This window comes from Mesoplodon mirus (genome assembly GCF_964341445.2).
Source record: "Mesoplodon mirus genome assembly, chromosome: 2".
NCBI lineage: Eukaryota > Metazoa > Chordata > Mammalia > Artiodactyla > Ziphiidae > Mesoplodon > Mesoplodon mirus.
The window spans coordinates 92,925,123-92,950,241 of NC_138977.1; the positions used below are offsets into that span (position 1 = coordinate 92,925,123).

At 37.2% G+C, this 25,119-nt stretch overlaps 1 protein-coding gene across 5 annotated transcripts in view; it reads right to left on the minus strand.

Annotated features, from left to right (window-relative positions):
- The window catches only part of NMU (neuromedin U), a 41,321-nt gene that overhangs the window by 10,885 nt on the left and 5,317 nt on the right, over positions 1-25,119 (minus strand). For all 5 annotated transcript variants that reach the window (XR_014291854.1, XR_014291855.1, XM_082603171.1 and 2 more), the window contains exons 2-9: positions 21,084-21,142; positions 12,184-12,231; positions 7,238-7,297; positions 5,795-5,824; positions 5,656-5,706; positions 3,995-4,069; positions 678-719; positions 36-75 (exon numbers count right to left, since the gene is read on the minus strand). Coding sequence is in view for 3 of the 5 variants with exons in the window: in XM_082603171.1 (XP_082459297.1) it covers positions 40-75; positions 678-719; positions 3,995-4,069; positions 5,656-5,706; positions 5,795-5,824; positions 7,238-7,297; positions 12,184-12,231; positions 21,084-21,142 (401 nt within the window). In the remaining 2 variants the exon portion in view is untranslated. The remainder of the gene's footprint in view (positions 1-35; positions 76-677; positions 720-3,994; positions 4,070-5,655; positions 5,707-5,794; positions 5,825-7,237; positions 7,298-12,183; positions 12,232-21,083; positions 21,143-25,119) is intronic.

The window sequence follows — 25,119 nt, forward strand, 5'->3', positions numbered from 1 at the left end:
AATTTTCAAACTGGGTTGAATTGTGATGCACATACCATTTTAAATGTAACCTTCTGACCTTCTTCCATTGCGTGGCTGGAAAATAATAAGTGAGAAACAAATCAATGTAACTAAGGAGAGAAGTTAATTTTCATAGAAAGCAGCCTAATGATCTCGTTGAGTGGTATTATTTCTTCCTTATCTATATCTGTTATTTTCCTCCTTCTTTCAGTCCATTCTCTTCCAATTTATTGTTAGAATTAGTTTCCAAAATGCAAATCTTACCACATAGCTCTCCTTAGACTTTATAATAAAGTTGTAATTCCTTAGCTAAATATTTCATTGGCTAATATTTCTTTAGCTAAATATTTCATTAGAACTTAAGGAGTAATACATCTTTCAGACACTCATTTCCTACATGAAATGTTATGGAACTAAACTGTGAAATAGGTGAATGTCATTTAGGGTATTTACAGACACGAGTAGTGGATTAGAGAAGAGATCAGAGATGCCATGATATTAAGGCAATAAGGTGGCGATAGAAGTGTATCTCAGATTGTAACACTTGCTGTCAAATATCTTTAGATAAACTACAAAAGTTAATTAAAACTTATGAGTTAATGTAAATAAATGCACGGTGAAAGTATTTTTCAATGTTGATGTTGATTGATTTTTTAAAAAATATAGTATGTGCATACCCTGAATAAAAAGAATCCTCTGCTTCGGCCTTGGAATTCTCCCTGGAAGAGAAAATGAGGGCATTACAAATCAAACAACAGTAAAAATAAGTGCAAATGCTTCTTGAGAGTGTAGTTATTTTCAGCTATCATAATTAAATAATGAGGGAATCAAGGACTTGAGTATATAATTCATATCAATAAGTAACTTTTGTATTTCTACTGGAAGAATTTTCAGTGATACTAGCAGTATCATCAGCGTGTTTTTTTTTTTTTTAAGATGTTGGGGGTAGGAGTTTATTAATTAATTTATTTATTTTTGCTGTGTTGAGTCTTCGTTTCTGCGCGAGGGCTTTCTCCAGTTGTGGCAAGCGGGGGCCACTCCTCATCGCGGCGCGCGGGCCTCTCACTATCGCGGCCTTTCCTATTGCGGAGCACAGGCTCCAGACGCGCAGGCTCAGTAGTTAGTTGTGGCTCACGGGCCCAGTTGCTCCGCGGCACGTGGGATCCTCCCAGACCAGGGCTCGAACCCGTATCCCCTGCACTAGCAGGCAGACTCTCAACCACTGCGCCACCAGGGAAGCCCCAGCGTGTTGTATTTTAAGGTAATTTCCTTATTAGTCTAACAGATAATATTTTCATGAAATTTGTCAGTTGTACATATATTCATCGATAAGTAGGCAGAGGATATTTCATAGATAATTAACTATATTTAAAATCTCCCTTCAGCAGTTTGTTAGGATGAAATGATTTCTTTACAATACATATTGTATGTACTAATACATGAACAGGCAAAAATATAAAATAGAATTGTGTCATAGCTAAAATATATAATATATCTATAGAAATTTAAATTGAGGGACAAATTTGGTAAACTATATTTATTCAATGAGACTTCAGAAGAGATTTTTCCCAATATAATTATATTAACAGAAATGGTAATGAAAAACAAAAAAAACAAATAGGAACAAACTGATCATTCATAATGGATGTACTTTGAAGTGTTTCTTTTCTCAAAATATTTCAATTCAAAGTTAATGGAAAAAAATATTTAACATTTTATGATTTCCATAAAGTTGGTTCTTATAGCTTCCTATTTTCAATAGCAAGTTATAAAAGTATCAGGCCAGCAATTATATGAAATTTGTCATCAAGACCTTTTTCAAGTATTCCATAATATAAGTACAATCACATTTTTAGATTCTAAGAAATGGCCCTGACATCTATTAAAATTCTAAAATCCCTTCTTTACAACAAATGTATCTTAAATTCTCAACATTCTATATCTAATTCTCATCCTGATTATTAAATCCCCCCAAATTGCTTTAAAGATTGAAAATTTTAATATTTAAAAATGTACACATAGAAACTTTATATGGTTATATAAGAACAGCTATGTATTTTATATTACACAGAAAAAAAGAAAAATGGGACAGATGTAACTTAAAATGTGCCCAAATTTAAAAATTTCAAACTCAGCCATACAGGTCTTTTTAGTCTTATTGGAGATAGAATGGTATATAAAAGAATTTGGATGGTAGAGCTGAAAAACATGTGGGGATGGAAGTGAGGATGTCTAGCAAAGAACATGTAAGAAAAGGGTTTGAATGCACTAAAATCTGAAAACTCATTTTCTTTAAGAACCCAAAATATTTCACTATCAAAAATATGGTTTAAAATTAGGTGACTTAGGCCCAGCAAAAGTAATACTTTACTGTAATTTTCTAAAATTCATGTTTTACATTTTTTTCTCCTAGAGATTCCTAGAAAACCTGGCTTGCTGCAAAATACGTTTAAGAGCTATCATTTGTCCAACAAGATATTACTACTAAGTCAGAGTTCATACTTTTATATAGTTATCTGTAAACATAGATAGTCTCACTCAAGGTGGAACATTTAGATAAAGTACCAAACCGCCCACAATACTGACTGAGTAGCTTTGATTTTGCAAATACTAACGCTGAAGTGTTGTAGTAAACTAATAATTTGCTGGTGTATTTTAAGACACTGGATCTTTAAATTGAAATCTTACACTATTCATAAGTCAGGAAGATTCTTCAGAAAGTAAAAGTTAATTCAAAAAAGCATATATTACTTCTAGAAAGTTTGATGAAAACTGATTTGATGTTTTTCATATTGGAAATTCTAAAATTTTAAGGGGCTACGACAGTCCCTCTTACATTTCTCATCAACGTTGGCAGCAGTATTGTCTTCCATGATGGAAGCTTAGTTCAACGATGTGAAGAATTTAGGGAGGAAATAGTGATCATAAAAATAAATTTTGATGTATTTATTTGCCTAAACTGTATGTGTTTCTAAAAGTATTTGAAAACTTTTGGTAGTAGAAGAATAAAATTAATATGGTATTCAAATTAAGAAAAAATTTAATAATAAAATAATAGAAATAGTCAAGATTAGACTACAAAGGAAACAGCATAGTGAAAAAAAAAATTTGCCTAGACTGGAAGTCACGAGATTGTTATAATCTCTAAACCCACTTACTACTATGATCTTGGGAAACTCCTTTAACTATTCTGAGTTGTCTTCCTTTTTGTAAACTGGGGATAACAATACCTGTTAAATGCCAACAGAGTTGTCAAAAGAATAAAATGAGATCCTATAAGACTAAAAACTATAAGGCATTCCAACAATGTAAGGCATTACTTAAAAATAACGCCTAGAAACTTTCATCATTGAAAGAGTTAGGATTCTTTTCAAAGGACAATAAAAATGCCACAGTTTCTAGTTTAAAAATGTGTTAACTCATTTATGTTCCTCTTAGTTATGTTCATCTTAAACATAGACACTGAGTTTGAGCCATATTTTTGTTAACTGTGGAAAAAACGAAATACCTACGTTTAATGTCTGATATATTTATAATACTTCATGAGCCTTACTCTTACTGATGCTTTAATACCTGGATAGAAAGCTTGTCATTCCAGCCATCTGCCGACCTGTACACAGAGGGGCAGTAAATGGTCCTTGATCTTTTCTCCTATTCCTATCTAATGACTAGGCACACTGCCATGTCCTTTCTTAAACCAAGAATGAATAGGTTTCCTCACTGGGAGGGGCATGGCCCTTGGAAGGAAGTCTAATCCCGGTTTTCCTCACTGCCCACAACCTGGCTTAGAAGGGACATATAATGGGGAGGAGGACGGTTCTCTTCCTTCTGAGTGTGAAAACACTTCTGCGAACAGATGCTCTTCTGTAGGCTAGCTGGGTGTTACATGAGGCTTACCCAGAAGAAGATCTTATAAACCACCACCACAGGGAATGAACAGAAAGGGCTGCCACACACAGAGTGGCGAAGCAAGCATGCAGTTTGTGTTACATACGTCCACTTTGAACCTCTTCATTCTTCTCTCATGCAGTTGTGGAACGAGCTGCAGCAGCGGATGCAGGACAGACGACTGAGAGACATGAACACACACACGTGATGAGCACAGAGGTTTCTCAGCATTGGGCATAAAGACGGCTTCCTATTTGTTTTTGTTTTTACCCACCATCCTTGCTCCAGACAAAAAAGAACAAGAAAGGTGTGACCTAAGACAGTCCTTTGTGAGCATTTCAAAGAGATGTGGAGAATAAACCAAGAGATGGAATAAAATTTCCAGTTTTATGATGGGACCTTGGTCCTTCTATTGACGATGCTCTTTCCTGAGGGCCTGAGCTCCATCTGCAGCAGCCAACAAGGAGAACACCCACCTGCATCTTTGAGAAGCAAAAAAGCTGTCTGTCTGTTTCCAGACTTACTCAGAATGATTTGGGACACATGAAACCAACTCTGTGAGAATCAGTTTTCCATCATGAACATTTTTATCTGGAAGATTATACTGTACACACATCTAGTAATCTTCTTTATAAAATATATATTTCATTTAAATTGAACATGTGGAACAAGACAACAGGAGACACAAAAAATGGCAATGTGTCATTGCTAGTGAAAAATGTGACTAAGATACATTTTCTCAAGATGTAAAGATGCCGAGCAGAAGAAAATGAAAGCACATTTGAGACATGCGGCTGCCTGATAACGGTTTCATTTTAAAGGCATGACTTCAATTGAACCTTCTCACAAATATTAAATTCATTCATCAAATGGACTACTATAAGCCTCATATAGTGGTTATTTGTTAATCAATTCTACTTGTATTTCATTTGAAGCCAGTATAACCTAACTTTCAACTCCTCACATGTAAGAATATTCAACGGGATAAACATTTAAAACTGAGTTTATGGTTACAGTTACTTTCCCACAGGTAAACACATGTTTAAAATACACTATGCTCCTCGTTTCATAAATTGGTTCACGGTAGTGAGTCACAAGCTTAGAAAGAATATTATAGTCAAGTAATTATTAAGTATTCTAGATTGAAACACCAAAGTAGATTGGTTAGCATTTTAAAAATCCATGCATACAAAAAGAAAAACTACCACTAAAACCACACAATTTAGAAGTAAAATGAATTCAAGTTATTGGTATCTGGCTAATCTTAGTAAATTCTCAGATTAAGTGCCTAGTTACAAATAAGGAGCTCTTAGGAATACAAGTGGTATTTCTAGTTATATTTAAATACATTTTTGACAATCATCTTTTAAAATAATTCTTAAAATGACTTTGCATAAGTCTGTTTTTCCCTTGCACTAATCACCATCTAAAACAATATGTTTTACTTAATCATTTGCTTTTCTTTCCTCTAAAATGTAAGTTGCATGACATTTACTGCTATATTTCTAGTACCTAGAATTGTGCTTGGCGCATAGTAGATACCCAGTAAATAACTGTTGAATGAATAAATGAATGAATTTAATGTACTTGTAGTTATTGAGATATAAAATAAATGTATAGTAAATATTGAATTCCATTTGTTCACGCACATGTAAACTTTTAAAGAAAAAAAACAAGAATTTTGATCTACTCTATAAGATAAACTGCAAAAACAGGTTTAAAATAAAATACTAGTGATTACTAATAAGAAGTAGTTCTACAACTTACCACAGCATTTGAATTGCCCAACTTTTGTGTCTTCGAATAATGAAATAAGAACTGTTAAAAAAATAGTGAGCTTTACTATAGATAATTAGTGGTTTCCTTTATTATTTTTTAATGTCTATATTTATGGAAATAACCTTACCCTTTTGGTATTATCTTTTTCATCTGTTTCCTGTTGAAAAGAGAGATATAGAAATGTCATTATATTAGAAAATCATAATATGTATAATATAAATGTATAGTTTAAAATTTATAATTTATTATAAGATTATATTATATAATTTTTAAAATATATGACACATATGTTATATATAGAACATAAGACTGCAATTGGTTAAGCATATATTACTCTAAAAATAAATGGGCAATTAATCAAAAGCTTTATACATAAAAGTATGTTTATAAATAAAAGTATGAACAAAGATCTTTATTACAGCATTATTCATAAGAGTGAAAAACTAGAAACATCCTAAATGTTCAGTAGTGGTGGAATAGGAAATACTGATATGATCACATGATAGAAAATTCAGGGGAAAAGACTAGAAGGAATCATATCAAAATATTTGTAGTTGTTATCATGAAAGAACAAGATTATCAGTTATTTTTGCTTTCTTCCATAAACTTTTTTATAGTCCTCTCTCCCTACAAAAATCTGTCTTTAAGAACAAGACATATCATTCCTTTTTTGCTGTTCTTTTTTTTTTCTCATTTGCTTTTAAAATAAATAGAAACTCATGGATAAACACCATTGCCATTTATTTTCTCTTAATTAGGAAAAAAATCAATTAAGTTTTGGAAAATGTCACTATTAAAAACATTGGGAAAAAATACAGTTTTAAACACTTATTTAGTTTAAGAAAACATTTATGCTTTCAAAACATCAAGTTTTCTTTGAATTACCATATGTGAAAGTCATGGAAGTCAGACCAAACCAGTGATCATAGGTTAAACTGCTAATGAAGAATACATTCTAAACCTAAGGCTCTTATCCTTAATAAGGTAATTTTAAAATTAGTTTACCTATAAGATACAGAACATAACTGAGGTATGGTACCTCATGCCACTTTTCAAGTTCCCATTGCCTCACTTTGGGACAAAAAGTTCTCACACAAGAATCAAATAATAATTTTAATAAAAACTGAGACATCACAGTAAGAATATAATTTTCAAACCGACATTGACAATATAGTTTGCTTTTTTGCATTCTTAATGTCCTCTCTGACAAGGTACACTGTCCTAACCTCTGGGCTTAGAAAAATGCATCTGTTCTCCAATTATAGTATGATTCAGGAAGAGAGAAAGAGCCAAATGACCTCAAATTTCCCTCATCAGAACTAGAACACATCTTATATTTGAAGGGGACACACCATTTTCCAATTAGATGATTGCAAACTCCATTAATATAACCCTAAATTCTCAGGCGTCAAAGAAACTGAAGTATTTGTTTCTTATCCAAAGTCAATTTATGCTCTTCTAGCTCCTCTTGGCATTCTTCCTAAATTGGGCATATTTTCTTCCAGGAGGAATTCCAAGATACCACCGAGCAATTTTTTTGCCTACAAATTAAACACTATTTGAACCTTACCTGGGGCTTTGGTAGAGTTCCCATAATTATGAAGCAAAGCTCCTCCAATGCACTGGATGCCTAATGGAAATGAGAAGATATATAGGCCATGCTTCTGCTTTATCATCATTTGCATAGAAGAGATAACCATAAAATGTTAGGATCACAAGGACATTCCAACCGTTAGGAGAACCACTGACCGAAACTGCCCGCCCTGGCCAGGCACCACAGTAACCACTTGCATGAGTTATCTTACAACAGGAGGTCCTGATAAGAATGCGGAACTAACAAGCTAGTACCAACCGGAAGAATTCAGGAAAGGTCAAAAGGAGAGAAGAGACTCCAGTCCATATGTTACTGAGTCCAAGCTCGCTCTGCTTGCAGCACAACAGGCCAATAAATCGGAGACGAGGTGCTGAGGCAAGGAATACGACGACTTTATCCGGAAAGCCAGCAGACCGAGAAGATGGCAGACTAATGTCTCAAAATAACCATCTTATCGGGGTTTGGATGCCAGTTTCTTTCATAGCACAGAGACGAGGAGGAGATTAGGAAGTAAAGTAAAAAGGCCATACGTTTTGCAATATCCCCTGGAATGGCCAGCCTCGGGGAGGGGATGTGTTAATTTCTTCTTTCTTGCAGCCATCCACAGGTGGACAGGGTCTGGATGTTTCCCTGAACAAAGGCACTTTGGTTTAACATTCAGGCAGAGGGGCAGGGTTCCCCGAGGCAGGCCATTATGTAGAGACAATATCCTTTTCATGAACAAAAGCAATGGGAAGCAAAGGTTAAAGTAAAACAAACAGATCCAACATGTAGTCAGATTTGGCTCTTCCCTGTTACACATATGTCCTACCAACCTCTCAGTATCCTTCTCCCTGGAACCCATCTTGGCTGAGTGATGCGCGCGCCACCAGGAAGGACCCTGAGTCGGCGTGACTGGCCAGAGATAACCCGGAAACTAACCCCATTACCATAAAACCCGAGACTGCGAGCCACGTGGCAGAGCAGTTCTCCTGGTTCCCTTACCCTGCTGCTCTCCGCCCGGGCGCCCCTTCCCAATAAAGTCTCTTGCTTTGCCAGCACATGTGTCTCCTCGGACAATTCATTTACGAGTGTTAGACAAGAGACCACTCTCGGGCCCTGGAAGGGGTCCCCCTTCCTGCAACACAACTACACCAAATAGAATCCTTGTGGCCCATTGACACTGTTGGAATCCCTTGATTTCTCTCATGACAAAAACTTGGCTCCTAAAAGTAAAACCTTCCTTCCAAAGAGGAAAAAAAAAAGTTACATATTGTCTATATGCACTGATTAAGGCTTCCACTGTGGGTCCAGATACAAAATTCTCAGTATTTGCTAAAATTCTATGATATTTTGTGACTGAGAGTAACTAAGGCAGTGCCAAAAGAAGGATTATTCTTCCCACCTTGCAGCAAAGTCTGAATCTACATGTCCAAGTGGTGAGCCTCGCTGAATAGTACTCATTACTGGCTAATTTGAAAATCCTTCAATTGCTCGCAAACAATGGGAGTTTGGAGAAGAAGCCATGTATGGTGCACCTAATATGAGTTCCCACCCTTCCAGGCTGCTGACTGCATACCCCAGGGTCAGGTTTTTCAAAGCACCTGAGCACAGAAGCAGGGCAGGGCTCTTGTGGTTTGCAGCCAGCTGGGTGTGGTGAGGAGGAGCCCAACTGGACAAGCAGGGGCGAAACCCACCTTGCACAGAATTCAGCATAGTCGCACCAGGAGTAACTGATTACTTAATAAATACATATGGGAAATAATGAGGAGCTGAAACAGTGTGGGAGTGGGGTAGGGCTGTGGAGTTGAGCGGCCTGCAACTCCAGAGCAGTGCAAATTCCATTTCTCTTCTTTATTAGCTGTGTGACCTTGGGCGGGTTACCTAACCTCTCTAAACTTCAGTTCCTGCAGCCATAAATCGGGGATGACAACATCAATGCAGAATTCTCGGAAGGATTGCACGTAGGTAAAGCTCTTAGCACAGTGCCACATACAGAGCAATTAGTTAACAATAGTAGGGCTGAAAAATGTGTGGCCTGTAAAGCTTGATTTAACAACTGCAGTTACTGCTAATTCAGAAGACGTGTCATAAAGGATTGTTCAGGGCCAGCAAGATCCTCACCCTTTGAGCAACAGCACATGTTTAACAGGATTGGCCATAGTTTAGGGATACAGCTGGAGTCATGAAACAGCTTCTCTGAGCATCCCACCTAGCATGTCAAAGGCCTGCTTTGTTCTCGTCTATTTGTTTGCCTGCCCAGTGCAAATTGTTGGGATATTTGTTAATAGTATTAAATGGCTCATATTTAAGTAGTATTTCAATAAATTATCAAACATTTTCATATACATAATCCACACTTTGTCTTTAAAACACAGCTTGACATATACAGGATGGGAATTGTTATTCTCACATATAAGGCAAGTGAGATTCTAAGAGACTGTCACTTGCCCAATACTACACACGGCTAAGTCATCTGATCTATAGGTATCCCTGTGTTGCACTGGTATTGACTGTTAAGCCTACGGTTGGGAGTTGGATGAGAGAGAAAGCAGAGTGTGAACACTGATACATCTTTTCTCACTTTTTCTCTTCAGCATTGGGTATGCAGCTCACCCCAGAAAAATCTAGAAATAAATCCCTGAAACTTCCTCTTATGGCCCATCTAGAAATGCTGAAAAAATACAAAATAATTTTTTAAAAAATCTAGTGATACCATGTGTCTCTTAACTCAAAGAAGAATAAATTTAGATATATGAGTGTCCCCTTAGAAAACAGCTTCTAAGCCAGCTGAGGCTTGGCAACAAGACTGAAGTTTGACAGAAAAAGTTTCAAAACAAATTGCATTTTCTCCAGCAACTTTTTACAAGAAGCCATTATTCACTGAGCTACAACTATTCTTTAAGGATCTTTCTCATATGAGATTTTTAATATTTTATTTTTTATTTGTGGACCTTTTAAAGAGCCTTTATTTTCTATTTGGTAAAAATGTTTTGAAGAACTATTCAGATAATCACATACATAATATAATAATAGTTAACAGGAAATTAACAATTTTTAAAAAATGGTATCAGTTAGTGTAAAACGTTTCATAGTAAATTTACAAAGCTCTCCTCAAAAGGTACAGCCTCCAAATCCAACAAAAGCTTAGTTTACCTTGATGGTATTTAGATGAGTGCTTTAAAATTCATCCTTTTAATTTTGAAGACATAAAAGTGATTCTGAGGGTGTTCCTGAATTTCCAATGTAATGCAAAAGCTGGTGTGCTGATTAATATCCACCACATGTTATACATCCATCAATGCTCCTCAAGCAATTTGAAATATCATTCATAAATGTTGTCTATTGTGATTCTGGTTTTGCTTTACCACTTAATGCCTCCAACTTGCTGCAAGTGATCCTCTGCAGGCTGAGGAACCGGTCGAGGCAGGAGAAAGGCTGCTTCTCCACACCGGCCAGGATGACATTCTGGAAGGACTACGTGAAGGACAGGCATCGCGCCCTGGCCAGTCCATGTAGGGGTTCACCCCAGGCACACAGCTGACTGTGTCGAGAAGCCAAGAGCCTCTGCTGAGCCCTCTCCTCTGTTCAGGAGACTTAGTGATGCTGATTAAGAAAGTTAAGACACCAAGCCTAACTCTGCTACACCTGCACTCAGAGACAGAGCTGCAGACAGAGGGAGCAGCGTCCAGTAGAGACGTGTAAGAAGGACACACTTATTTCCCACGGCTCGTGTTTCTGAGACTGCTGGGACCTGGGACCCTTTGCTGCAGTGCTGCAAGTCTTGCACCTGGACAGACTTCTCCTTGACCAACAAAATACAAAGAAACCATGTGGGACTAAAAATAACTGAGTGTATGCACAGTTGGGGCAAATTATGAACCAAAAGATACAAACAGACCAAAAAACCTTACTGCCACTTCTGAAGAGCTGGGGGCCAGAAACAGGGTGTGGGGAGCAAAGGCAGGGTACAGAGCATGCTCCCTGCACTCAACACCACCAGAGGAGTGGCCCAAACACTTAAGCCAGCCCTCCAGCCTGACCGCTGGACACACCCCTACCCTCACCCCATATAAGGAACTAGCTCGCCCCCCCTCAGATAGTGAGCAAGGGCACCAGTTACCTGTTCTAGCTCCCCCTGCTGCAGCAGGGGCCCCAGTAAAGCTTTGCCTGAATTTCTTGTCTGGCCTCTAGTCAATTTCTATTGATTAGGGAGGGCCAAGCACACTGGTCTGTATCATTTCCAGGTATAGAAGCTAGACCACCACTCCTCTCTCCCCAGTCCTCTTAACCCTTTCCTGCGGAAACGGGAGTGAGTTACCTGACAGATGATTAAGAGGAGGAAATTGGGCACGCTCTGTTGAGCCCTTTCCTCTTAGAGAGCCAGCTCTCTGGCCAGTTGTTCTTGCCTGACTGCTGCCCCGTGGCAGAAAACCTGATTCTGGCAGGAGGCTTGAGTCACAGTCTAACCTCAGTTTAATTCTGGGGGTAGTTTTAGCAGACACGCTTAGCAGCAGATCTAAGGCCACATTCACAAATTGACTTTTCAGTTACAATGATATTTTGATCTCCTAAGTCTGACTCTGTAAGTTCATCTCTCCATGGGTTGCAAACTCTATTGAGGGCCAGGATATTAGTCCCCCAAGAGAGCAATGGATTCATTATTTTTAATCTAACACAGAATTTGATTTTGAAATTAGCATTTTAATTTCAAAAATATGGGTATATTACCTGCAAATCTATTTTTCTTAGAGATAAAAGCCCTAGCACTTTACACCATAAACTCAGAGCACTCATTATTACCTGCAGATGATGTAATAATTTCTAATATGTTGACATTTTAGTAAGTCCATAAAATAATGATGGGTCCAAAGGGAGAGATGGAGTATTTCAGCATGACACAAATGCTTACATCACTATGAAACACCTCCATTTGGAATTACCTGAGGCAGAGGATCCATGGACAGGAAAGACGAACAAGCATCATCTAGCTGTAGAAAACAAAAATGCCAGTTACATCTTGGAAACAGAGAGAAGATAGCAAAAAATGGAAAGCAGATTTTACGAAGTCAAGTTACCTATGCAACATTAATTAAAGTTCCATGACTGTTCAGGACTCTGGATTTGGGAGGCAGGAGCCTTTTAAACTATCCAAGGAAGTCCTGGAATTGGGATTTCCCCAAGATTCACCCCCAGGCACAGGGATATACATCCCCATTAACAGTCAGTAGGGATCATCAGAGCATAAAGATGCTTCAAACATTGAAGGGAAAAACTTCTGGTATTATTCAGCCTGAGAAACGTTGAGTAGTGACTAAAGAATGGCCTCAAAATTAAGGAGCACCCTGCTATGTGGTTCTTTAAATCTAACCATATCTACATATAAATCTAATCACACCATCTAAATTAACATGATAATAGCATGTGTGCTAAATGACAAAGAGTGTAAGTAAAAAGTCTTACACAACATGGGCCATCTTCCAGTTCTCTACCAAGAAGCCAGCATGAGAAAATAGTTCTATTTTACAGTGAAGGTTTACTGAACTATGCTTGCCAACTAGCTGTCCTCGGCTTTTTTTTTTTTTTGCCAACTAATTTAATTTTTATTTTATATTGGGATATAGTTGATTTACAACATTATGTTAGTTTCAGGTGTACAGCAAAGTGGTTCAGTTATATATATACATATATCCATTCTTTTTCAGGTTCTTTTACCATATAGGTGATTACAGAAGACTGAGTTCCCTGTGCTGTATAATAGGTTCTTGTTGATTATTTTATATATAGAAGTGTGTATATGTTAATCCCACACTCCTAATTTATCTTGAGGGCTCCTTTCTGTGGCGTTTTTTTTTAATTAATTAATTTTATTTATTTATTTTTGACTGCGTTGGGTCTTTGTTGCTGCGTGCTGGCTTTCTCTAGTTGCGGCGAGCGGGGTCTACTCTTCCTTGCGGTGTGTGGGCTTCTCATTGCGGTGGCTTCTCTTGTGGAGCACAGGCTCTACGCGTATGGGTTTCAGTAGTTGTGGCTTGTGGGCTCTAGAACGCAGGCTTCGTAGTTGTGGCGCATGGGCTTAGTCACTCCGTGGCATGTGGGATCTTCCCGGACCAGGGATTGAACCTGTGGCCCCTACATCGGCAGGCAGATTCTTAACCACTGAGCCACCAGGGAAGTCCCTCTGTGGAGTTTTGATGAGATGTTTAGGAGGCCTTGCCAAAGACCTTGTTTCCACTGTTCTGCACATACATTTGTGAAGCACTTTCTGCTGAATGTTATTACAAAGCTCTGCTGGGGGTACACCAGATCTTGGTAATGGTCTCGTGGAGGTTGAAAAAAGGATCCATTTCTTCAATTTTTATTGCACATTTAGGGAAAAAGCCTTCAGAGAGAAAACTTGGACCCTCTAATGCCTTGTGTCCTCATAAGTAAACCTCACGGTGGGAACTCCAAGATGGTTGATGACGTAATCAGCATCATCTTGCATCTGTACAGAACTGATATTTGTTTCTGGGTACTGATCTCTTCTGGAACAGTTGAAATTATTTTTCTCAGCTACCAGATGCTGAAGAGATGGTGAAGCTACAGGGTAGAGACTTGAGTTACCGCTTACAGGACTGTGGAGACTAACATAAACCACAACATTTTTCTGCAGAACCTTCTTGAAATCCTCTCCCCATTCATATGAGCCAATATTTCCAAAAGCTGTTCCACCCCATGAACAGAAAACAATAGTGCGGTCTGGTCTCCACCCTCTCTTGACTCTTAACATCAAGGCCCGGATAAAAGCTGTGATGATGGCAGTGCTGCTGGCCCATTCTTGTCCGTTATAATTGTATGCGGTATGATGATGGCTGCCAACTATGATATAACGGTCTGGAGATGTCGAGCCTTTTAAATATCCAACAACATTAGTCTGTTTCAAATTTTGTGACTGTCTGAATTTGCATGCTGACAATTCTTTCCTCATTTGGAAGTTCTAGAGGGCTACAGGCACTGTGTGTGATTCTATCTTTCAGCGAAGAGATGAGTTTTGCAACGAGATACGCTGAGATGGGGTGCACTAGTAGAGAGGTGAGGCTTGATCAGTTTTGTCTAAAGCTTCCATCTGCTAGTGTTGGAGGGTCTCCTGCAGAGGCGGGGGGCGCTTGTGGCTCACCGTTGGGACAAGGACACTGGCAGCAGAAGTTCTGGGAAGTACTCCTTGGTGTGAGCCCTCCCAGAGTCCACAGTTAGCCCCACCAAAGAGCCAGGTAGGCTCCCATGCTCTGTCCTCAGCTTTTACCCTTAAAAGAAACCTTGAAAGATCTTAAACTGTAGTATGAGATTTATACTAATCATTAAAAAACTGTGCTGAGAACTTAAGCACCAAGCTAGGTGTCTAGAGTTATCCATGGCATTTATTTCTTTGGTGGCCTTTTAAAATGGGACTAGAAAAAATGGTACTGATTCTTGTCTGTCTGGGATAACTTAGGTTGAGTCCTATTTATGACATAACATCTCAGGGGCCCCCTTCTAGTTTCAGAATTGTTTGTTGAATTTAATTTAATTGCCATTCTCACACTAAACTGAAGGGGGATAATCATACCATTTAGTCATAATTTCTCAAGCTCCTCTGGTTTCCAAGTTGAACATGAACTAACATATATAATTCTGTAATTTAGAGAATAACAAAGGTATACGGTATGATAGAAAAGCATACGTTTATGTCTCCTTTTTATGTTCACAGAACTTATCCTCTCTATATATCACAAATACTAGGAGAATTGTTTTATTCTATTTGTCCCTTGTGTCCATCCACCTGCTCCCTCTTCCATGCCATATAAACCCAGAATCATGGATACAAACACACACAGACAGTGGTAAACTTCTTGAGGGCAGGGGCTACCTAACGTGCCCAAATAAGTGCTCAATAAATATTCTTTAATTAAATTGCATTGAGTTTGTGGGGGAAAAAATAAAGAGAAGTCAATTGAGAAGGGAAAGGGAAAAAAATACCCTTTTAAGCTTCAAATTGTGACTAATGCTTTATGTATCACCCCCAAATGCGATTTAATTTGCTCTAGTAGGGTAGGAGGAAGTGGTTCCTCTTGAAATTGTTGTGATGTTTAGGTATCTGAAGACTTTACATGCTCAAGGGGAAAGCTGTCCACCCCCAGCCCAGGCTGCTCATTTGTATGAGGTGGCCATGTCCACAGACAGCGGACCCTTTAACTTCAGGGCTCACTAATCAGTGCATCAATATGGCTTGAATAAAAACATCAGAATAAGAAAAAACATCAATTAATCAAATTAGGAGATAACTGCAAAGCTTTTCAGTCTTTGTTCTCCTTTTTTTTTTTTTTTTTTGCAGTACGCGGGCCACTCACTGTTGTGGCCTCTCCCATTGCGGAGCGCAGGCTCAGCGGCCATGGCTCACGGGCCCAGCCGCACCGCGGCATGCGGGATCTTCCTGGACCGGGGCACGAACCCGTGTCCCCTGCATCGGCAGGCGGACTCTCAACCACTGCACCACCAGAGAAGCCCCACATATGGTTCTGTAGGAGAATATGTTTGGGCTACATACTCAGGAGAGGGCATGCTAGACCATGGGGATATCTAGGCGGCTTTCTGGATGGCTACACCAGTTGACACTCTCATCAGCAATGCATGGGGATTCCTACACCCTACATCCTTGCTAACGTTTGCCATTCTCTAGATTTCAATTTTTTGCCAGTCTAACAGAAAGTGACAATATTTTTGTCTTAATTTTCATGTCATTGTTACTAATGGATTTGAGCATCTCTTTAGATGCTTGTTGGTCTTTAGGTTTCTTCTTTGTAAATTGTTCTATTCTTTGACTATTTTTACTTTGGACTCCTGTCTTTATCCAATTAGCTAGAATTTCTTAGATATTCTAGAAACGAATTCCTTATCAGTTTTAGGCATTGTCAATATCTTCTTTCAAAGGCTCTTACATTTTTTCAATGGAGTCCTTTGTTGAAAGAAATCTTAACTTTTAATGTAGTTCAAGTCATGAAGTTTTTGGCCTTATAATTTATGGTGGAAGTTTTTTATGGAAAAATCTATGGAAATTTTTTATGGAAAAGCTTATTAAAATTTGTGGAAAGAAGCCTTTCCCTGCTCCCAGCTCACAAAGATGTTTTTCTAATAGAAAAGATATTTCCTATTAGCTCTATAATTTTACCCTGTATGTTTAGACCTTTAATCCACCTGGAGCCCACCTTTGTATGGGGTGTTAATTTTATGTTTCTCCATACAGTGAGCCAGTTTCTCAACCCTCATTTGCTGAACAATCTGTCCTTTTGCCTCTGAATTTTAGTGTTACTTCTATTATAAGTTAAGTTTATGTGCACATGCATTTGTCTCAGGTTGTCTTAGGTTGGGTTCCCCCAGAAACAGACCTTGAGATAAGGATGTGGATATGAGTAGATCATTTGGAAGATAACCCAAAAAGCACTGGTAGAAGAGTGGAGAAGTAAAACAGGGAAGGGAAGGAATCCAATCAAGGGTATGTTATCAAGCAGGTTACCACCATTGTAACTGGGATCAATCTGCCTGGGGTACTCTGAGACACAATTCAGAATACATCTCAGAGTTATCCTACCTGAGGGGAGAGGCAGCTAAGGTATTCATCCACCAACTCTCTTGGGTCACCAACTGATGGCTATTCCTGTCGTGGGGGCATTTGGTCCCAGGCACTTCTGGTCTGTCCTGAGCACAGGCCAAACAGGCAGAGTTACAGGTGCTTGCAATTAGAAACAGTAAGTTTGGAGTGTGCTAGAATGGTGAATGACAAAGGGATATCACAGGGCACTGACAGTGTCTGCTAAACTCTCCAAGCTCTAGTCTCAGTTCCACTGGTTCATTCATCTATTCTTATGCCCTCACCATACCTTTTTTATTAGTACAGTTTCTTAGTATATCTTGAAATCTGGTAGGGCAAGTTCTGGCTCTTAGCTCTTTATATTTAAAATTTCCTTAGCCATTTGTAGACCTTTATTTTTCCACATCAATTTTAGGTTAAATTTATAAACTTTCCAAAAAAAAAGTTAAGTGGAATTCTGATTGGGTTGCATTGATTTTATGGGGTTTACATTGACTAATTTAGGGAGAATTGATATTTTTATTACAGTAAATTAATTGTTCCCTCTAAAAGCAAAGAACGTCTCTCCATATATTCACATTATCTTCTAATTCTTTTATTAAAATTTAATTTTTTCTCCATAAGCCATTGTGTATTTTTGGTTAATTCCTAGATACTTATAGTTTTTGTTGCCATTGTGAATGATGTAATATTTTCATGTTACTTTTTCCTAGTGAAAAGAAATGTTATTGATTCTTGTATATTGGTATTATATCCAAAACTCTTCTGAATTCTCATTTTAGCTCTAATAGTTTAAGAGTGAGCAATTTATTAATGTAATTCATTATGATTATAGATTAAAGGAGAAAAGGCATATTGCTTATCTGAATACTGGTGCAGATAAAATATTTGATTAAGTTCACATTTTATTTAGGATTAACAAAACTCTTAGGAAGATAGGAGAAGAATAGAAGTTCCTTAACTAGGTAAAGGTTATATAACAAAATTCTAGAGCAAATTTATACCCTATGGAGAAGCTTTAGTTACATTTATTGTGTAACATAGTACTGGAGGCCTTTGGCCAATGATTAGAAGGAAAGAAGAAATTGTTTCTTCAGTGCTTATTGTATTACTATAGCACCTTTTTGGCATCAGATATTTTTCTAGGAATTTATTCATTTCATCTAAGCTTTCAAAATTATTACCATATAACTGTCCATGATACTTTGGCAGGGGTAACAGCTTATTGAAATATAATTCAGATTCTCTACAAGTCGCCCATTTAGAGTGTACAATTCACTAGTTTTTTTTAAAGCTATTATCCCGTTTATCTAGAAAGAAAATAACAGCTTGATATAATAGCCTTCTAGAGAATATATATGTACACACAGAAATTAGGCTTGGGGGTCAGGATAAATGTCAGAATTTAATCCTGATGGTAGCAAGAATTAGCTTACCTCAGATGAAGGCTATAACTCAACTAGTTAGAGCAGAGAATGCCTTAAGGTAGTAGAACAGCTGCCGCTTCCCAGTGCCCTTCTTTTCTCTCCCTGAGATATCCCCTAATCTGTGGGTTTATGGGACTAATGCAGGATGCGAGTCCCACCAGATTAGAGGGGCACTGAGTCTCCTCAATATGTTTTTTTCTTTATCAGTTTAGAGGGTGATGTCATTGATAGGTAAAGGAGTAAATCTATACTCTAACTACCTTGTTACTGGACCTAAAGTTCATGTTTTGAATACAGACCTTCAAACTGAACCACAGAATATAGGAACTCTCTGGTTCAGAGCTACAAATAACAAGGTGTCTTTCCATAGGGCCTTTGCAGCCACGAACTTTTTTTTTTTGTGGTACGCGGGCCTCTCAGTGTTGTGGCCACTCCCGTTGCGGAGCACAGGCTCCGGACGCGCAGGCCCAGCGGCCATGGCTCACGGGCCCAGCCGCTCCACGGCATGCGGGATCCTCCCGGACCGGGGCACGAACCCGCATCCCCTGCATCGGCAGGCGGACCCCCAACCACTGCACCACCAGGGAAGCCCTCAACCATGGACTTTTTTTTTTTTTTTTTTTTTTCTTTTTGCGGTATGCGGGCCTCTCACTGTTGTGGCCTCTCCCGTTGCGGAGCACAGGCTCCGGACGCGCAGGCCCAGCGGCCATGGCTCACGGGCCCAGCCGCTCCGCGGCATATGGGATCCTCCCAGACCGGGGCACGAACCCGTATCCCCTGCATCGGCAGGCGGACTCTCAACCACTGCGCCACCAGGGAGGCCCAACCATGGACTTTTTAAATTACAAGTCATGACCCACCACTGTCCATCCCTTAGTGGATAACTTTTGTCTAGACCAGTATGATGACTCCAGACCACATGACACAATTCACTAGTTTTTAGTGTTATTTACTGAGCTGTGCAAATTTCACCAGTCAATTGTCCATAATACTTATTTAAAACATTAAAAAAAAATTTTTTTTCTGTTTTTATTTTTTATTAATTTTTATTGGAATATGGTTGCTTTACAATGTTGTGTTAGCCTCCACTGCACAACAAAATGAATCAGCCATACACATACAGATATCCCCTCTCTTTTGGACTTCCCTCCCATTTAGGTTACCACAGTGCATTAGGTAGAGTTCCCTGTGCTATTACAGTATGTTCCCATCAGATGTTTATTTTATACATAGTGTCAATAATGTATATGTGTCAATCCCAGTCTCCCAATTCCTCCCACACCACCACTTTCCCCCTTGGTATGGACAGATAAAGAAGATGTGGTACATGTATACAATGTAATATTACTCAGCCATAAAAAGGAATGAAATTGGGTCATTTGTAGAGACACGGATGGACCTATAAAGTGTCATACAGAGTGAAGTAAGTCAGAAGAAGAAAAGCAAATATCGTATAAAACATTTTTTAAATCTCTCTTTTTCTTGGTGATCTACCCTTTTTCAGTGTATGTCCTTTTTTATCTTTATCTTCTCCTCTGCCTTTTTAAATCAGTACTGCCAGTGCTTATTAACATTTTGAAAGAACAAACATATGATTTTGTTAATATTGTTGATTTGTTCTCTCCTCTCTCTTTTTAATATTTATTTCTGCCCTTATTTTTATTATTTACTTCATTCCTGTTTCTTTGAATTTTCTCTCTTGTTCTTTTCTCCCACATTTTTCAGTTGAATGCTACGCATATTTGTTTTTAAATTTTCTTTTTTCCTGATAAATATATATGAAGTTAAAATTTTTCTAGCTACTGTTTTAGTAGTAGCATACAAATTTTGACTCATAATATTTTTATGTCATTCTTTTTCAGTCTAGCGCTATTTGCCAAAATTCCACTTATTTTCCTAACAGATGGGATATTTAAGTTATACTTTTGTTAACAGTTTCTAACTTTATTGCATTATGATTGGAAAACATTTAAAATGGATCCTAACTGATGAAAACTTTCTTTGTCTTCTAAAACATGGTCTGTTTTTTTAAAATGCCCCAATTATTCTCAAAAAGAATGTTCATACTGTTTAGTACAGGTTTTAAAAAATATTTCTAATAGTTCAAATTCAAATCTATTAATTGTACTGTTGGGTCTTTGACATATCTACTTGTGTGCTATTTGCTTTAACTATCAGGTTTGAGAGAGGAATATTAAAATCTCCAACTACAAATGTTCATTTATCTATTTTTTCCCTGAATTTCTATCAACTATTAAATAAATTTTGAGATTGTTCTGTTAATATATATTAATGATGGCTGTATCTTTTTGCTTTGTTGTTCTTTTATCAGCATATAAGATCCTGCTTTGTCTGTTAAAATGGTTTGTGTATTTGAATTCTATTTTATCAGATATTAAGACTGCTACTCCAATTTTCTTGCAGTTTATATTTGCTTGATATGTCATTTTCCATTCTTACCCATTTTTTGTTTCCTGCTTTAAGTGTGACTCTTATAGAGATCATATTGCTAAATCTGTTTGTAAAATCCAGCCTGAGAATCTCTTTTAAGGGGTGTATTTTAGCAATTCATATTTATTATAATTACTCTATTATTAGGACATATTTGTGCCACCTTAATTTACCACTTACTGTATTTTTGGTTTCTTTTTCATCTTTCCTTCTTTCACTTGATAAAGAGAATAATTCTGAATCCAGAATGTCAGTAAAATCACAGTTGTCCTAAAGCTCAACTACATTATTTCACTTTACCATGATAATTTTAAAAAGGGTAAAGTTTCCAGTAGTTTGTGTGAGGATAATTCTTTACCTCATTCCGCAACTGTAATTCTTGTTCCAGCTGTAATCCTTGAGGCAATATTGGAGCACCTAAAAATAAAGTTTTGGATGATAAAGTTTTGATTTACTTTTGGATGATATTTCTCATTTTTCACTGTACATCACTACCCTCCTATTTCAACTAGATATTTCAACATCTGACTTAGTATAAAGAGACATAATTATTAAATAAACCTTAAAACATTACAAAGACATTACTCTCAAGAGTGAATTTCTTATATGTCTACACAAAAACTTGTACATGAATGCGCATAGCAGCATTATTCATAATAAGCTCAAAGCAGAAACAATCCAGATGTCCATCACTTGGTAAATAGATAAACAAAATGTAGTACATCCACACAATGGAAAATTGTTGGCAATAAAAAGGAATGAACTATTGATACATGCTTCAACAGAGATGAATCTCAAACATATCATGCTAAATCAAATAAGCCAGATGCAAAAGATCAAATACTGTATGAATCCATTCATATGGAATGTCCAGAGAAGGCAAACTTATAGTGATAGAAAGACTAGTGGTTGCTTGGGGCTGAGGGTAGGAATGCGGATTGACTGCAAATGGACATAACAGATCTTTGGGGGGTGATGGAAAATTGTATTGTTGTGATAGCGGCACAACTTTTTTTTTTTTTTTTTTTGGTGGAGATGAAACAATACTTTATTTGTTAAGGAGAAGTAAAAGTACAAAAAGGCTTATATGACAGAACATAAAAAAGTGAGAAATCCATTGTACTTAATTCAGAACGCTTGAAGAATCACCTATGCCACTATGTATGAATAATGCAGGGGCAGAAATTTATTACAGACACATATATTTTGGTTTGGATTTAGTGCTGGACCTTGTTTGACTTAAATCTTGTAAAGAATGATATTCAACTAACTGAAATAACATTTTTCAAGTAAGACAATGCCTCCAGGGTATTGCTAGTGTGATCCTGAAATAGAATTTGGATGATGAAGTATCAGATAAAATTTATGTAAATGGTATGATGTTGTAGCACGTTAACTATGATGAGTGAGGATCTTTTTCTTATTGTTTTTTTTCTTCCCAGTTTTACGAAGATGTAATTGACATACAGCACTGAATAAGTTTAAGGTATACAGCATAATGATTTGACTTACAGATATTGTGAAATGATTATTACAATAAATTTAGTTAATATCCATCACCTCATATAGATACCAAAAAAAATGTTTTTTTTTCCTTGTGATGAGAACTCTCAGAATATACTGTCTTAACTTTCAAATATACCACAGAGCAGTGTTCACTACAGTCATCATGTTGTATGTTACATCCCTAGTACTTATTCATCTTATAACTGGAAGTTTGTACCTTTTGACCACCTTCATCCAAAATTATTTTACCATAAATCACAAATTAATTTAAATTAAAAGACAAATGAAAACTCCCAAAATGTATGAAACATATTTAATAAAATGTGATGGTAAATATCCTTATAATATAGAACTCTTTCAAATCAATACAGAAAAGAAAACATTAATAGGCAAATGACTGCCCAACTCCTTAAGTCTACTTAAAAATCACTACGTTGCAACATAATAAAGGCCATATATGACAAACCCACAGCCAACATCATTCTCAATGGTGAAAAACTAAAATCATTTCCACTAGGATCAGGAATAAGACAAGGTTGCCCACTCTCACCACTGTTATTTAACATAGGTTTGGAAGTTTTAGCCATGGCAATCAGAGAAGAAAAAGAAATAAAAGGAATCCAAATCAGAAAAGAAGAAGTAAAGCTGTCACTCTTTGCAGATGACATGATACTATACACAGAGAATCCTAAAGATGCTACCAGAAAACTAATAGAGCTAATCAATGAATTTGGTAAAGTAGCAGGATACAAAATTAATGCACAGAAATCTCTTGCATTCCTATACACTAATGATGAAAAATCTGACAGAGAAATTAAGGAAACACTCCCATTTACCCCTGCAACAAAAAGAATAAAATACCTAGGAATAAACCTACCTAAGGAGACAAAAGACCTGTATGCAGAAAACTATGAGACACTGATGAAAGAAATTAAAGATGATACCAATAGATGGAGAGATATACCATGTTCTTGGATTGGAAGAATCAACATTGTGAAAATGACTATACTACCCAAATCTATCTACAGATTCAATGCAATCTCTATGAAACTACCAATGGCATTTTTCACAGAACTAGAACAAAAAATTTCACAATTTGTATGGAAACACAAAAGACCCTGAATAGCTAAAGCAATCTTGAGAAAGAAAAACGGAGCTGGAGGAATCAGGCTCCCTGACTTCAGACTATACTACAAAGCTACAGTAATCAAGACAGTATGGTACTGGCACAAAAACAGAAACATAGATCAATGGAACAAGATATAAAGCCCAGATATAAACCCACACACCTATGGTCAACTAACCTATGACAAATGAGGCAAGGATATACAATGGAGAAAAGACAGTCTCTTCAATAAGTGGTGCTGGGAAAACTGGACAGCTACATGTAAAAGAATGAAATTAGAACACTCCCTAACACCATACATAAAAATAAACTCAAAACGGATTAGAGACCTAAATGTAAGACTGGACACTATAAAACTCTTAGAGGAAAACATAGGAAGAACACACTTTGACATAAATCACAGCAATATCTTTTTTGACCCATCTCCTAGAGTAATGGAAATAAAAACAAAAATAAACAAATGGGACCTAATGAAACTTCAAAGCTTTTGCACAGCAAAGGAAACCATAAACAAGACCAAAAGACAACCCTCAGAATGGGAGAAAAAAAAATGCAAAGGAATCAACGGACAAAGGATTAATCTCCAAAATATATAAACAGCTCATGCAGCTCAATATTAAAAAAACAAACAACCCAATCCAAAAATGGGCAGAAGACCTAAGTAGACATTTCTCCAAAGAAGACATACAGATGGCCAAGAAACACATGAAAAGCTGCTCAACATCACTAATTATTAGAGAAATGCAAATCAAAACTACAATGAGGTATCACCTCACACCCGTTAGAATGGGCTTCATCAGAAAATCTACAAACAACAAATGCTGGAGAGGGTGTGGAGAAAAGGGAACTCTCTTGCACTGTTGGTGGGAAAGTAAACTGATACAGCCACTATGGAGAACAGTATGAAGTTTCCTTAAAAAACTAAAAATAGAATTACCATATGACCCAACAATCCCACTACTGGGCATATACCCAGAGAAAACCACAATTCAAAAAGACACATGCACCCCAATGTTCATTGCAGCATTATTTACAATAGCCCGGTCATGGAAGCAACGTAAATGTTCATTGACAGACGAATGGATAAGGAAGATGTGGTACATATATACAGTGGGATATTACTCAGCCATAAAAAGGAACGAAATTGGGTCATTTGTAAAGATGTGGATGGATCTAGAGACTGTCATACAGAGTGAAGTAAGCCAGAAAGAGAAAAACAAATATTGTATATTAACGCATATATGTGGAACCTAGAAAATGGTACAGATAAACTGATTTGCAGGGCAAAAATAGAGACACAGATGTAGAGAACAAACGTATGGACACCAAGCATGGAAAGCGGCGGGGGTGGGGTGGTGGGGGTTGTAGTGGTGGGATGAATTGGGCGATTGGGATTGACATGTATACACTGATGTGTATAAAATTGATGACTAATAAGAACCTGCTGTATAAAAAAAAATAGAGGAAACCTATTTATTAGGTTTATAGACATGTGTGCAGTTAAAAAAAATAAAACACTACTGTTACCTTGAGAAAAAAAAATTGACCAATTCAATGAAACCTTGTGAATATAATGTTAAAAAGTATAACTATGAAGCATAAAATTTAATTTTAGTATGAAAAGATTAGAATGGAAAATTATATTGAAGCTATGTGGAATTATGTTTATAGACAACAGGAAGAGAAAATAAAAATGTAAATGTTGCTTGATAGGATAATGAGATTAGAGGTGGTCTTTAATATTTGTCATTGTTATGCTAAT